Source organism: Saccostrea cucullata, unplaced genomic scaffold, assembly GCF_032062105.1.
Source record: "Saccostrea cucullata isolate Sc308-1 unplaced genomic scaffold, CSIRO_AGI_Scuc_v1 ctg1228, whole genome shotgun sequence".
Taxonomy (NCBI): domain Eukaryota; kingdom Metazoa; phylum Mollusca; class Bivalvia; order Ostreida; family Ostreidae; genus Saccostrea; species Saccostrea cuccullata.
Window position 1 is genome coordinate 313,107 of NW_026929291.1, and position 16,776 is coordinate 329,882.

At 31.8% G+C, this 16,776-nt stretch overlaps 1 protein-coding gene across 1 annotated transcript; it reads right to left on the reverse strand.

Moving 5' to 3' along the window:
* Positions 1–801: 801 nt before the first annotated feature.
* LOC134280349 (uncharacterized) lies at positions 802–16,401 on the reverse strand. The gene is made up of 10 exons (XM_062762759.1): positions 16,389–16,401; positions 14,492–14,693; positions 9,138–9,215; positions 9,032–9,045; positions 8,377–8,457; positions 6,471–6,791; positions 5,381–5,473; positions 4,042–4,116; positions 2,218–2,318; positions 802–1,452 (listed from the first exon to the last, which is right to left on the reverse strand). The coding sequence occupies exons 1-10, from the start codon at positions 16,399–16,401 to the stop codon at positions 802–804; spliced, it is 1,629 nt and encodes a 542-aa protein (XP_062618743.1).
* Positions 16,402–16,776: the final 375 nt, after the last annotated feature.

Below are 16,776 nucleotides of genomic sequence, written 5' to 3' on the forward strand. Positions count from 1 at the left end.
AATCTCGTAATCTTTACTACCCTATTCTTTATCACATCTTTGTGCATAACACATACAGTAATATTACAGCTAAAAGGGCATTAAGAAATAAAAAGAACAAATTTTAAAAAAAATTTCAAAAAGTAAAAAAAATTAAATTTACAACGTTCCTCCTCATTATACATATGAATTCACAATGAGGAAGAGTATTAAATACTTTTGTTTGTGAATAATAATTATTTACAAAATGATAATATATCAATAACATGAAAGTTAAACTTTCAGCACTAGTTCAAAGCAGACCTAGGTGTACATACTTAAATTACTAATGGTGGAGCCTGTTGGTCAAAGAATATCTTATCTAACTGAACTTCAGCAGTATTCAAAACCCCTGTAATTTCATTCATGATAATAATTCTCTTACATGAAAACAAAATTACACCTTTTTTTAAAAGGTAAAATTTTCAAATAAGAACACAGCGAACATTCAAACAATTCAAACACTCATAAACTACACATGTAAAAACTAGGTTAAATTATTACACTCATATTTCTAATGTAACAATTCAAACAATTGTTCTTTTTATACTAAAAATTCTTCTCACTGCTTCACAATATCTTACACTCGGAGTAACAAAAGAATTTTTAAACATTTCTTGATCAATCAGATTTTATTTAGAATAGCCCTCAATCTTCCTGCTGTCATCATCTTTAAAAAAAACCTTGAAAATATGTCCATATTTAATATAATTACCACCTTTTTCGATATCTTTCTTTTCTCTCTCTTTCAGTTTTTCAGGGAATGTTTACAAAATAAGCAACTTAATCCCAAATACAACATAGACAACTACAAAATGAGTACAACCTCTCTAAAATATTTGAATGGAATAGTTGAAACATATATGTTAATTTAGCTTTGAATTTTGCAGCTGAATCATAAATATATCTAATATTAGATGTAAAATAACAGAAGCAATTTACGGTTAAAATGAGATAGAGGCCAAAGACTCCATGACGGCAGATGAATTCAAACACTTCTCTGTGATCTTTCTCCCCAGTTAAAATGTACGAAACTAAAGAAGCACAGTACATTTTATCAGGGGATGTAAGACTATAGTTAATGTAACCTAATGCCATAACGTCCTCTATTCTTTGATTTATTTCATCTGATTTTGTTCTATTTGTTGGAATTGCATACCAATAGAGAAGTTCAACTCCGCGATTGAAAACGAAGAAGGTATTGTTAAAATTGGAAAATTTAATTATAGCCTCTTCACAAAATATGTTTAGTGGTGAAGTTATAGCTAAATGAAGAAATGTAATGGATTGGTTATTAACTTCCAGAGTTAAAAAATGGTGAAAATATTCAAAAAACCATAGTCGTCTCCTCACGCGAAGGTGAGATCCAAAGCCCACACGTTCATTTCGGATCATTTCCCGTAAATGGTCTATACTCTGTATCTGCTGACTGTCCTGTAAAATTAATTGTCAAAATTAGAGATCATATTTGATTCCTTTTTTAAATAAATAAATCGTAGCATAATCTAAAAAAATATTTCTTTATATTCCATTCATTTCTTTTCTAAATAATGATCATAAATCGGAGTATATACTCTAAAACAAATATATAATATTTCACTATAATGCTGATTTTTTAAATGATATTAAAATTTTTAATACTCAGTAATCTGCAATGTTCTATGCAAATCGATGTGCAATCAATAAAATTTAGATGACTTTTTGGTGACACATTGCAACAAAAAATTCTGACATAAAGTAGCAGCTAATATTGCTTTAAATATTTCCTAACACCGTGGTTCTTGAATATGGTCGTAGCTGGTAAACATAAACTGGAATGTAGCACGTAAGTGCGTTTCACTATGAGGTACAATTCACTATTTGTTGGTGAAATGGTTGCCTGATTTTGCAATTGCAGTCTTTTGATTTCCAAAAAATAATTTCTGCATTAGGTTTGAAAAATATGTAAAGAAAAAAATCATGACATCAACAGTTCGAATGAAGGCTTATTCAAGAATAACAATACTCCCAAATCTAGCAAAAATGCCTGGTTATGAACTCAAATTTTTTGCTAGAAATTTTTTTAAAGTATCAATATTTCCAACAAAAATTCTTGCTAATGCAAATTTGTATTAATATTCTTGGGGAAAATGTATATATTTTTGTGGAACATGTCGACTGACGTTAATACAGGTACAGAAAAACATCACGAGTACTTACATGTATCTTTTTCTCCAATGGTACATGTATGTCTGTTCGATTTTCAATACTTTCTTCAGAATCAGAGTGCAAGACTTCATTTACAGGAATTTCACTACATGCTGTGAAAAGGAAATTTTTTTTCAATGAAATAGATTTTTTTTCAATCATATATCTATTAATAACATACATAAAATAATAAATACTTATTCAATACATATCTGTTAATATACTCATTATTTTTCTTATTTGTTTTCTTTAAGCATGCTTTTAATTTGTTTAAGCCACATGCATAAAGTAACATAAACAAATACATTTTATCTGCACAATTAATTAACACATCTTCTAGAATGTTGGGATTGTTAAAATTACACGTTCTAGCCATTCATAAAGCATTGCAAAGGTAAGGCAAGAAAATATAGAATTTCTAATGCGGATATAACAAATCACGAATATATCAAAGTGATTTCACAGGTCCCAGCAAAATTCATAATAACCGAGCTTTACTGTACAATACATATCCTCAAATATGCACATTATTTTCATTCTTAGATTTCTTTTAGCATGTTTTGATTTTAATTTCTTTAAACCACATCCATTAAGTAATATTAGCAAATACATTTTGTCACATTTAAATAATTAAAACTGTAATGTTAAATAATTATTACTGTAATGCTGTGATCGCAACAATCACCTTGCTTGCAATTCGCGGGTTTTGAGATTGTTACTCTTCTACGATAAGGGCTCAAAACGTATCCATTTCAGCATGAATGTGAGACAGGTTGTTTCTGTATACAAACGTGCATAAATAAATGAACGATGTTTATGGCTTTTAAACATTATTTAAAGTTATAGAAAGCAGTGATGTTTTTTACGATTTTGTCAAGCTCAACTGTGTATATTTACAAATCTACTTTCAATAATATGGTACTTGAAAACAAAATGTCGTAGTCTTTATGAATTGTAAAAGATTTTCTTGATTGTACAAACATTTTCTAAAAAGTTATTGGGTTCTTTAAGTTATAATAAGGAAAATAATCAATGTGTCATTTAGATTGCCGACGTGCAATGTCCAGATGCATGTGTACCGTATAAGACGGCCATATCTTTCTACTCTCGTCTGAAAAGTCTCACATCCACTGATTTTTCTTTTTTGTTCCGATTTTATTAACGCCTTCCCATCAATTCGCTTATTTTCGAGTTGAATAGCGCATCTTTACAAATATGTAGTTATGATAAACCAGTATATCGATGATGCAATATATCCAATATATAGGACCTTAATTACTGTCCCATCTGTTTGTTTACGCAGCGACGAAACTCTCCTCAACGAAAGAGCGCACCAACGGAGATAATCTCGAAAATCACGTATAGACTAAGCACTTTGGAGTTAAGACTGGAACATATTGCCAAAGCACTAAAATTACTTCTTACTAAAATCATATACAGATTTTATATTTGAGTTAAATTACTAAATTTGTATCAATCGCATCATCCCCGGTCTTTCCGCCAGAGGAACAACCTCGATTGTATTAACATCACCGGATGTTGTATATTTATACCTTTCCTGTTTATTCAAATATAGAATAGACAGAGATTAAAGTCCCTTCTGTGGTATATTTTAGATAATATCTTTACACTACTTTAAGTTTATCTCCATACTCAACAGATAAGAGGGTGTTCCCACATTTATTTCAAAGTTTGTGAAAAGAAGGTTTGTAATGGCGTCTACGTAATACATTTGAGGTTATTTTTCGCTTGTCTTTAAAGGCCGATATGTTGTGATTGAATTTATTACATCTGCATAAAATTCAACTTTCGAGTATGTAATATAGTTTATCTCACCTTCTCCTTCTAATTCAATATGAAAATCTTCCAGCCTTCTTAAATTCTCTACTAAAGGTCTGCCTGAGGTCAAATCTTAAAAGAATTTTTTTTTTCTGTGAACCAATATATCCTTAAAAGTTGAAAAACAGTGGGTCATTATCACCTCTGTCATGACATTTCCAACCCTTATGAATATAGCTTATCTAAAATGTGTGTATTTAAATTTTCGGTGCTACTTTTCATCAATGTTTTCTTTTCTCCTTAGAAAATTGAGTCATTCGGAGAATTTTTCTTCTCATCCTTCTTGTAACACCGAAAAGCAAAAATAAGCAATTAAATTTTAAAAAATATCCTATTGGTGTATTGTAAAATCACATATATTTTACAGGGTCAATTTTTCGAGGTTTGAGACAGTATTCGGTATTTGATTTCAAGGTTGGAGAAGTTTTGAGTAGAACTGCATATGAAATTTTATAAACATCACCGGATGTTGTATATTTATTCATTTTTTTTTTGTTTATTCAAATATAGAATGACAGAGTTTAAAGTCCCTCCAGTGGTATATTTTAGATAATATCTTTACATTATCTTTAACTTTATCTCCATACCCAACAGATAAGAGGGTGTTCCCACATTTATTTCAAAGTTTGTGAAAAGAAGGTTTGTCATGGCGTCTACGTAATACATTTGAGGTTATTTTTCGCTTGTCTGAAAGGCCGATTGAATTTATTACATCTGCATAAAATTCAACTTTCGAGTATGTAATATAGTTTATCTCACCTTCTCCCTCTAATTCAATATGAAGATCTTCCAACCTTCTTAAATTCTCTACTAAAGGTCTGCCTGAGGTCAAATCAGAAAAGAAAAAATATTTTTTTCCCTTTAAACCAAAATATCTCTAAAAATTGAAAAAGCAGTGGTACATAATCAATTCTGTCATTACATTTCAAATCATTATGATTATAGCTTATCTAAAATGTGTGTATTTAAATTTTCGGTGCTACTTTTCATTAATGTTTTCTTTTCTCCTTAGAAAATTAAATCATTTTGAGAATTTTTCTTCTCATCCTTTTTGTAACACCGTAAAGCAACAATAAACAATTAAATTAAAAAAAATATCCTATTGACATATTGTAAAATCACATATATTTTACTGGGTCAATTTTTCGAGGTTTGAGAAAGAATTATTTATTATTGGGGATTTGACTTCGAGGTTGGAGAAGTGTTAAGAAGAAATACACATGAAATTTTACATTCTGAGTCCGTCATGAATTCAAGGGTCTCTCCATACCTTGAAAACAATGAAAAATTTAACCCCCACAAAAATAAGTGGTTTAATAGTATAACAACATACCACCACTTTCATTCTCTATATGCCTGCTGTCTGTCTGTTTTAATTCAAGATAAATTTGGTTCCTGATCCTCTTCTTTTTATGTTGATCTTCAAAATCTATTCAGAAAATAAATCATATTTTAGAAAGTCTTCAAGAAATCGGCATGATCATGTGACAAAATAATCGTGATTTTTTTTATACATGTATTCATGTAGCACAATATCACTGACAGAACTGCACATGTGATTTTATATAAATGCTTGGTCAAATATTATATCACATGTACGTTTGATAAAAACATAAAATTATATCATCACCTCTCTCCTCTTCATGTATTTTAATGACGTTGAAAACTGAAAATATAAAAATTATTTCAATTCTTTCAACTTATATTTCTGGCTTATCTTTTTTTTAATTCTAATCCAATTTTTACTTCAAACGGAGACTGAATAAATACTCAGCATCCCTTTTATCCAGTTCCAGTTTCAACTTATCACTAAAAACCGCAAACCAACAATTACTAGTATTCATCTTTTTGTGATTTATCAGCTTGAAATCAACTTCTACATTTAGTTTTTGCAATTGAGGAAACATTTTTACAAATACAAAGCAAAATAATTTATTTTAAACGATAAATAAACGATATTGTAGGGCACGAATCTCGTTGATATTTCTCACACACAAATAAAAGTTAGTTTACAGTAATCTGTTTATGTCAAATTTGACCAAGTTGAACCATATCTTAGTACCTGATAACTGAAATACTCGTTTGCAATATAAACTAATTCAAATATTTAGATTTTGAATTAATATTTTTTTTATATATGGAATTTTTTTTTTTTGTGAAAATAAATTTCTTGTAAATTAAAAGTATTGTGGAATATAACTTAAAGCTATGGAGGTCAATATTTGTGGGCAAGCAATTTCTTTTATATTTCCTTGGGATGTTGTTTCGTGAGTATCTCCTACATACAGAAGATTATTGAAGGAAATATGTTTTAGGAGAAATAAATTTGTGGAAAAAGATTGAACCCATGAAATCCACAAACATTGGTTCTCCAAAAATAGTGATGATGCCACAGTAATTAACAGATTTGATTATTGTTCCCTCACCCCTACAGAAGTTATCGACAGCATCCTCAGTCATATGGTCTCTTTCTTCTGGCAATTCAGTATCCTCCACAGGGAGGTCTCTTTTTTCTGACAATTCTTCATCTGAAAGTCGTGTACTACTATGAGGGATGTTAATGTTTTTCTCCTCCATTTGGAGGTGTAAAATTTCCACCTCCTTCCCTTCAGATATTTTATAATTACTCTCCTCCGTCGTTGAGGTTTCTTTTATTTCAGGCATATCCTCTTCAGGAATGAGTTGGCTTCCACTAGACCCTGTTATACCAGCTTCGGACTTCTCAAAATCATCCATGCCACATTCACCTGTAAAAGTTAATTCAAAATAGAATTTTTTTGTAATGCTTGAGAATATCCATCAATATTCATTAAAACCATCGTATGCTATATCATATTACTTAAATTTAGTAAGATTTGTTTACAAATCAATTATAAGTATTTAAAAATACTTGTATATATAAAAACAACTTTTGAATGGGTCAAACAATGTTTTTTTTTTCATCGAAATTGTTTTAGAAAGACATTAATTTTGCACCTTTTGAAAATATACATTCATCAATTTATACACCGACCACAACCCCCCCCCCCACCCCCCACCCCCCCAAAAAAAATAATAATAAAATTGTTGAATGCTCTGAAATTCAGTTTATTTAAAAATGATAGAATATTAAGTCATTGGGGGGTCAAGGAAAAAAGTGAAATGGTTCAGCTGAACCATATTATATATGAAATTATATCAATCTTGATTCAAATACCGTATAATTGGAAATTTGAAAGAGGATTTAATTTTAGAATTATAAGTGAAGTTGCTGAGATCGCTAAAATTGAATATCACTAAAATTTAATTGGATTCCAGTTGTAAAAGTTTCTAATGTGAGCATTTTATTATCGCTAAAATTACTTATCGCTAAAAATAAAATACCAATTTTAAGGACAAATCGCTTAAATTGCCTCTCGCTAAAACATCTACTTATACGGTATCTAGAAAAAAGATTTAGGTATTAAATATCAATGGCAGTGCTCAGAAACTATGACAGTTGAATAGTTTCCATTATGTTTTCATAGGAATATGAAATTCGGTGAAATTATTATGAACAAAAATTATTATGAAGTGAATTTTCAAACAAATAAATAATTAAGAAATAAATATTATGGAGAAGGTTAAAGTCAGATGTTGATACGATGATAATCTTTTATCAAAATGTATCTTTGTAGAAATTATATCATGGTATACAATAAATATATGTGGAACAGATTTTTTTTTAAACAAAGATAAATATGACACGAGGAATAGTGGGACAAGACATAAAAAAGGTAAAGGTAGAGAAATATGACACAGACATAAATAGTTCCAAGCAACATAAATTAGACTAAGTGTATGATTTTGGACAAAAATATAGTGTACAACTAGGAGACTTATTGTGCAAAGAACAATACGAGGTCTTTCCACCTTCTTTGAATTTCATTTTTTATTTATATCTAAGCCGTTAGAATTATATACCATAAAAATCATCCATCTTATTTAAGTAACTTGATATTGAATTAATGATAAATTCACTGTAATGAACTACTTAGACCAAGTAGTAGAGAGGACACATAATGTAATAATGAGTTGAAATTATATGAAAAATCTTATATTACACAATGTAATTTATTTTTTGACTTAATGTTATAAAGAGCTGATATAATGCAATGGAAGATTGGCGCAGTTTCATTGAAGTGTGAGTAAATGTCGTAAAGACTTGACAAAATGTTATGGAAAATTGACATAATGCAATAGTAGTGTGTGTAAATGTCATAAAGACTTTGCATAATGTGATGGGAAGTTGACACAAGTAATTGTGATGTTCTGCGATAAGGCAGTGACGGCTTCCATAGAAGTCACAATTACCTAATATCTCTATTTCCGCTGGGTCCTGAATTGAAATCAGGTCTGAATGATAACTTGGTTCTGAAACACCTTCAGTGCAATCTGTAGATTATAAAAAAAATAAAATAATTATGTTAAATTAATATCATGAACAACAACATAGTTTTTTTTATCTGTAATATTTAAACCTGACAGTCAAAAACTTGGTAACAAGTAAATGCATAACAAACGTATATGGAAAGTTATCAAATTCTCTCCAATCAGAAAAGTAACTATATAATTATGGAAGCTCTAAGCTCTATTTAAAAGTACTTTTTAGATGTGGAGAAGTGTGCATATTGAGATTATTTGATTCTTTGTCAACCAGGGTACCTGCATTAATTCTGCAGGTAAAAGTTTCAAAGACAATGGACTAAACGTGAACAGAAACACTGTTGTCTACTTAGATTGGGAAAGTTAATGAAAGTAATGAATCAAATTACTCATTCTTGGTCTAGTCTATTAAAATGCTACGAATATTTTTATCTATAAAAAATTGTCCTACTTACAATAACTTTTTTTCAGATCACTCTAACTGCATAAAACTACTCTTTAAATAGAACTAGTGAACAGTGCTTAGAGCTTCCTTAATAAAAAAAAATGCTTTATATTACCATTGATAATCTCATAATGACACCTCTGTACATGTAACTGCAAATGAAGCCATTTTTGACAACTGTGTCCACTGGGTCTAATTTGTTCGGTTCTGGTTCTAGTAATCTGTAAAAGCTGAGATGTTTCGCTAGATATCTACTCCATATAAGTCAGCGGCAGCTTGAACTATAGAGTCTTCTGCCCACACACCATCCCGCCTATGATTACTGTTAGAAGAAGGATATGGAGATAAAGAACAGTATTCAATCTCAAAGTCTATAAAGCAATACAAAATAAGAGCAGAGCAAACACGGACCCCCGAAACATCAGAGGTGGGATCAGGTGCCATGGAGAAGTGAACATCCCCTGCCGACCGGTCACATCCGCCGTGTGCTCCTTATCACTATCACGAAATAAGGGAAAAAATCCGTCGTCAATTCAGTGGATAAATAATGGACTAGCAATTGATATGAAAAACGTCAGTCAGGATTTGACTCAATGATAAACTATATTTGCTGACAAGGTCATAGTATCTACCATAGAACTTACGAAATGATGACTTTAAACGAAAATGCCGATATTCTTGTTTCATCAACTTGCTTGTCAATAATTTACTTCGTTTAAGAAATTGTTCATACGTAGAGCATGCTCTTGCTTATCGAATCAACTGAGATATATATACTCCGTATGCAGGCGATGAAAGTATATTGCTGCATAAGTAAGGGAATTTGACAATAGAAAAGTTAAAGTCAACAAGTTTATCATAGAGTTTGGTTGTAAGATTACCATTTGTGTCTTTTTCAAGGAAAATTTACAGGTATAAAACAGAAGTGTCAGACTCTGTGGTATCTTTTATTTAAAGCTCACCAGGATATGTCGTATCGACGTAGGAATGAAAATTACCACAATTAATTGACAATCCGTCGTCGATCTATCTGAATGTCGAGTTGAAGGCCACAGCAAGGGTTTTCTTCTTTTCACGCATAAGATTTTGAATAAATTCTGCTACATATGAATATAAAAATAAGTCTGCTTATAACGGAGCGCATTTGGTACCCATGGGAAGTCCAATAGATTGTTGGAATACCTGGTCTCCGAAAACCACATAGATTTTGTCAATCAGAAACGCAAGCATCTTCTTGATGTCAACTTCAGAGTACTTATGTGTGCAATCAGAATCTGTTTTAACAAAATAATTTTGCAAATGACCAATGACAAGGTTAGCAAATTTACGAGTTCCATTTTTATTGAAGAAGCAGCTGTCAATGGTATCAAAAAGCCTGGATTTTAATTTATCGTTGAGTAATTGTTGTGTATAAAATTGAAAAGTCGTAAGTTTTTAAGCTGTTGATTTTTGTAAAGTCTTGTGATTTCAAATTGTCCAAAAGTTTTTTAAAATTTTTGAGTATTCACATCTGATTCACATCTCTTCTGATATATATAGTTGCACAGTACTCTTAAAGTTTTTCCTTCAGTACTGTCAATATCTTAGTGAAGAGTAACAAAAGAGGCTTGGTTGAACATTTACTGGAACCTGCAATGTATCTTTGTTTGTCAAGATTCTTATGAAGTTTCAGAATCCAATATATATAAGGTAGTTCAAATTCATTTTGGCTCTGTAGAATATTAAAAGTATTCAAAACTGACAGGTGATTTTGAAGAATTTCTTCCTTAGAAAGGGAAGTATTAGTATAAGTAGGATTACCACTTGTAGAATTAAATCCAAAATCTTCTAGAATGCAATTTATATAATGAGCCTTACAAACAAAGACATTGTTGTTACCTGCTTTGTCGGCAGGAACCAGTACGTACTGATTGTGTAATCTATCTAATTCTTTTTTCACTTCTGGTTTAATAAACACAGAAGGTTAGATGGTTTTCATTTTGCCTCTCAATCTTTTAATACGTGACTTTAATATGGATCTGATACATTTAATCCATTCTGACAGGGTGTCAACGTCTTCTTTTTCGTATCTGGCCAATCGTCTGGCGTAATTCTCAACAGAATCCATAATATTTATGAAATTCCGACGCCAGTTGGAGGACAGGGGTTCCCTATATTTAGGACCCTTTAAAACTAGTTCTAAATGTAACTGGGACCTTAAAGGATGTTCCCCAAACGCTCCCCAGATCCCTTTTTTGCCATTTTCCTGTAAGCTTTTTTATAAAATGTGCTCAGTATCGAAGGATTTCATCAACGAATTATAAAAGCTACAATGAGAACAATGAGAATTGAGAACTAAAAAAATTATAGGCGTTTAAAGTTTCAGCCAATCAGATTACAACACACGTGCATGCGCATGTTTTATTATAATTTTTTTATCATGCTATAGATCTTCATAACGTATGATTATGTTCAAAATTTCAGAGAATTTTGTAGAGAAATAAGAAAGGAACTTAAACTTTACTTTCAGCCAATCAGAGTGGAGCGCACATGCATGCGCGTGAGATCCTGCTATTTTGACCATGTCATCTGGTCTACAGTACTAATAGAGCCTTACATTATGAGTTTCAAAACATTTCATGAAGAATAGAAAAATTACGGCAATATCAATTATATTGGTAATTTAACGCGTTGCACATGAGCGCTCTTGCAAGAACGTGCGCGCAAAATGACCTTCGTTCCGCAAATCTACATAACATGCCTACGGACCCTAAAAAGTTTTCACCTAAGTCGGATGTGTAGTTTACAAGAACACTCGCGGAAAAGATTTTCCCAGGAAGAAGAAAAATAATAAGAAGAAGAAACAGAGTAAAAACAATATGTTCCCCAACTTCGTTTGGGGAACGTAATTAGTGATTTAAGGTCCTCATTACGAACTATATTTTCGTCACCTGTAATAACGTGTCCAGCAGGACTATAGTTATAGGGCGAAGAAGAACATGAACACGAAGGAGGATTATGATTCAGATAGTCGGTATCCAGGCCATGTAAAGTGTTTTTGTAATTGAAAAGTTTGGAAGAAATGGTAGATGTATAATTGTAGGAAACACAAGGTGTAGTCTTGAACTAGAATGTAAATATTTCCATGTACAGTAAAACATGCTTATAGCAAAAACAATTATTTACAAGATATAAACAACAATGTAAAGAAAGTGCCCTGGGAAATGAACATATCTGATCATGATATCAAATCCTGTTTAGGCCGAAGGGGTTCTCAGTAGATATGATCACATACTGACAACGTTCATTTCCCAGTGAGCTTTTAACATGTTGCTTATTACTTATATTTACATTTTAACAGAATATTCCAAGAAAAGCTGCATATATTAAATGAACAGGTCAGCAATTTGTGACCTACTTGTTTGGTTTCGAAAGTTCACCTCAATCCGATATTTGAATGTTTACATTTATGTTCAGCAGTCCATTTCAGAAATTCTGTGTACCGTAATTTTTTTTAATCAATTTCTGATTGTTTTAAGTACTCATTTTCAGGTATGACCCTTTGTATTCTGGAAAATGGCAGATCTTATAATTTCAGGGACTCGTTTCTTGCTTCTGAAAGGTGTTTTTTTTTTTAAGTTTGGAAAATGAAACAAGTCAACAGGCGAAAGATCTGCCGAATATTGTTTATGCAAAAAAATAACTTTCTGTTTATCCCAAAAAAACTCCTCTACTCTTCATGGCGTGCTGGTTTGGTTGCTGTCATGAAAAAAAATGAATGTTGTGGATTTCTAATTCTTGTTCCTTCCTCTCATTAACCTTTCGATTTTCTTGCAAAAAATTGCTTTCTAGACTCTTCCAGAAATTAAACTACCTCCTCAAATACGAATTTTAACAGCAAGACCACTAATATTCATGAAATTTGCATAGAAATCTGTCTTAATGCTCTTGCAATTCTTGGCTCATCACAGATCTTTGCTGTTTTTGTTAAGTACATCTTATTGTAAATTTTGTTTCGAGGTTTTTAAGCAATAGATCCAAGATTCATTATCCGTTTGAATATTAAACCAACGTGGATACCTACAATTACTTATATTTGTTGAAATGTGGCAAACAGTACATTAGTTGTTATATTTTTTTAGCAAGGACGGTACCCTTTTTTGATGTCCATTATATAATTATTATCATTGCAATCCACCTGCTCATTTGTCTATAAAACAGACATTGGTTGCCGTAAATTTTACATATTTCAATAAATATTTCTTTGGGAGTCTCAACAAGTTTTACAGAAGCTTTAATTTCACTCTAGTTTACTGATTCTTTACCATTCATTCATTCAGTTTACTGATTCTTTACCATTCATTTTTAATGCAGTGTCTCGAATAACTTTTGTATTCCAGCTTCTCACAATGAAACTATCTGATGAAAATTTAAACATAAATTATTAACATTTATTAAAAATCCAATCATGAGAGAAAGTCAAGCGTAATGTCATATGATTTCTGTATTGTATGTCAGTATTTATTGATCAGCTCTCGTAAAAGCTCAAATTTTCGTGGTGAAAAAATTTTGTTGATTTGTCAACAAAAAGTTTTATGGGTATTTAATTTCAAAGTTTTGAAAGTCAACCTTTGCAATAAATCATCATATAAAATTTCGTAGTGGATTTATAATAGTTAACAACGAAATAAACGAATTTTTACCCCCAACGAATATCTGTGCTTTTACGATATAATAAATTGATGCTTAATAACAAATTGATTCTCATTCTCCCATGAGTTTAAACATATTGTGAAGCTCAAGGATATAACGAATTACTGAAACAAACATCCATAGATTCTAAACAGAGAAAATCATAAGTCTCTGTCGAGACTGTAGCTCTACTGGTTTGTACTTATAAAAAAAGTAAGAGAAAAGTAGCGGTCGGTATTAAAACTTTATAAAAGCAATAAATAGAATAAAGATCCTTGATTTTGTCTCTTTTTGTGGCAAGATTGCAATGAGACTTAAACTGTAGGAATAGCTTTTTATAAAATTTTACGGAATTTTCAATTATAATTACCATGGCAACATCGTTCATCAAATTCAAAAACACGAAAGTGATAATTATGTATCTCAGTGTAGTCTACTTGCATGGCCAATTATATAATAATCAGACTAAAACTGTATTTGGAGTAGCATTTTGAAAGTGTTCCAGAGAAATTTCTATTTTTAATAACCAACGCAACACCTTGAGTCAAAATCAATCAAAATCAATCATGAGAATTGTGTATCTTAGTGTAGTATACTTGTGTGCAAGTTACATCGAAATCAAACCAAAGCTGTAGGAGGAGTAGCATTTTAAATGTATTTCACAAAAAATTCTGTTTTAGTAACCATAGCAACACCGTTCATTGAAATGAAAAACTGATTTACGGAATTATGTATGTTATCGCAGTCTTCTTGTGTGCCAAGTTAAATTCAAATCAGACCAAAACTGCAGGAGGAGTATCATTTTGAAAAATTGTCACAGACGGACAGACAGACGGACGGTAGCTGGATGCAAACTATCGCATAAGCTCTTCTGGTTTCTGACCAGTAGAGTTAAAATCTTGAAATGGCGTGCTTGTAAAAACAAACCTTATATATCTGGCATAATCATGATAATTCACATTTCTCTCAATCAAACGTTGATATCGATCTTCTCGATCTGACATGAAGTTGATGATTTGCTGACGGACATTTCTGTAGTTCTCCTGGCTGCCATACATGTAGAGGGACAGAGATCGGTAAAAGCAGTTCCCATCTCCTTCAATTCGTTGTCCTTTATACAGGTCACCACCTATCAATAGTCATAATATTACTGTGGATCACAAGTTTTTGCGACACCTTTTTTCGCGAGATAGTCATCGACTCTTTATTAGTGTGAGATAATTTTGATGATTTTAAAAAGTTATGCTATTTAATCGTTAGGAATACTTTTGTATGGAAGAATGATATTTTTGCATGCTCTTTGTCTCGCGTAATGACGCGATAATAAAATTCTCGCGATTAAAAAAGTTATTTACAGTAAATCCTATAAGCTTGTGTTAAAATTGTCATGGGTTTTAAAGATAAAACTTATTAAAACACATTGCTTATAAAAATCAGAGAAATAGGAATAGAGTATATACCAGTAAATAAAGGCAGGTTTCAAATTATTCCCTTTGGTGCTTTTAAGCCGAAGGCTCAAGTGAGCTTTTCTGATCACATTTAGTCCGCAGTCCGTCTGTCCGTCTGTCTGTAAACTTTTCATATTTTCGATTTCTTCTCAAGAACCGCTGGGCCAATTTCAACCAATCTTGCCACAAAGTATCCCTGAGTGATAGGGATTCAAGTTTGTTCAAATGAAGGGCAATGCCCTCATTCAAGGGGAGATAATTGGGAATTAATGAAAATTAAGTGGCATATTTTAAAAAATCTTCTCAAGAACCACTGTAACAGGAAAGATGAAACTTATGGGGAAACATCCTCAGGTAGTGTAAATTCATAAATTCATATGACAAAGCCATAATTGATCATATTTATATGGAAGCATGCTCAGGTAGTGTAGTTTCAAGTTTGTTCTAATCATGACCCCCGGGGTAGAGCAGGGCCAAAATGGCCGACCAAAGTTTTACAGAAATATATAGGAAAATTCTTTAAAAATCTTCTCCCCCAAAATGACAAAGCCATAATTGATCATATTTATATGGAAGCATGCTCAGGTAGTGTAGTTTCAAGTTTGTTCAAATCATGACCCCCGGGGGTTGGACAGGGCCAAAATGACTGACCAAACTTTTACATAAAAATATATAGGAAAATTCCTTAAAAATCTTCTTCTCAAGAATGACAAAGCCATAATTCGTCATATTTATATGAAAGCATCTTCAGGTAGTGTAGATTAAAAATTTGTTCAAAACATGACCCCCCGGGTTAGGGTGGGGCCAAAATGGCCGACCAAAGTTTTACATAAAAATATATAGGAAAATGCTTTAAAAATCTTCTTCTCAAGAATGACAAAGCCCTAATTCATCATATATATATGGAAGCATGCTCAGGTAGTGTAGTTTCAAGTTTGTTCAAATCATGACCCCACGGGGTAGGGCGGGGCCAAAATGGCCGACCAAAGTTTTATATAGAAATATATAGGAATATTCTTTAAACATCTTCTTCTCAAGAATGACAAAGCCATAATTCATCATATTTATGTGGAAGCATGCTCAGGAAGTGTAGATTCAAATTTATTCAAATCATGTCCCCCAGGGGTAGGGCGGGGCCAAAATGGCCAACCAAAGTTTTTCATAGAAATATACAGGAAAATTCTTTAAAAATTATTTTTTAAAAATAGCAAATCCATGATTAGTCATGGGACTACTTTTGGATTTAAACTTTACAATAAAAAGCCATTTTCTACTTTTTCCTACCCTTAGTGCTCAGGTGAGCGATGTGACCCGATGTGGGTTGATGGGAGTAATAATTTAATTCCTTAATCGGAGACTATTTCCTCCCATGATACCTCCACCTTTCATCTTTAAAAAATGATTTTTGTGGTTTATAAGATCAAGATTTTTTCTTCACCTTCATGTATGTACATGTTCTTAAAATGCTTGACCTTTATTACAGTCCCATTCTTCCCAAATGGGCTATGGTTTGCCTATTGTGTAAAAATTGGATACTAACATCATCGACATTTTCGACATATACATGTATATGGTTAATTACGACAATAAACTTACTTTCTCTCAATGGAATGGGCTTCATGGAATATGGCTTAATGGAACCAACACATGTACTGAGGAGCACCAGCAGAAGAAAAAGTTCTGATGAGGTTATTTATAATCATGGTGATCAGCAATGGACTCTCTCCCTAAAGTCAACCTTTAATCATAGAAAGAAGCAAATCA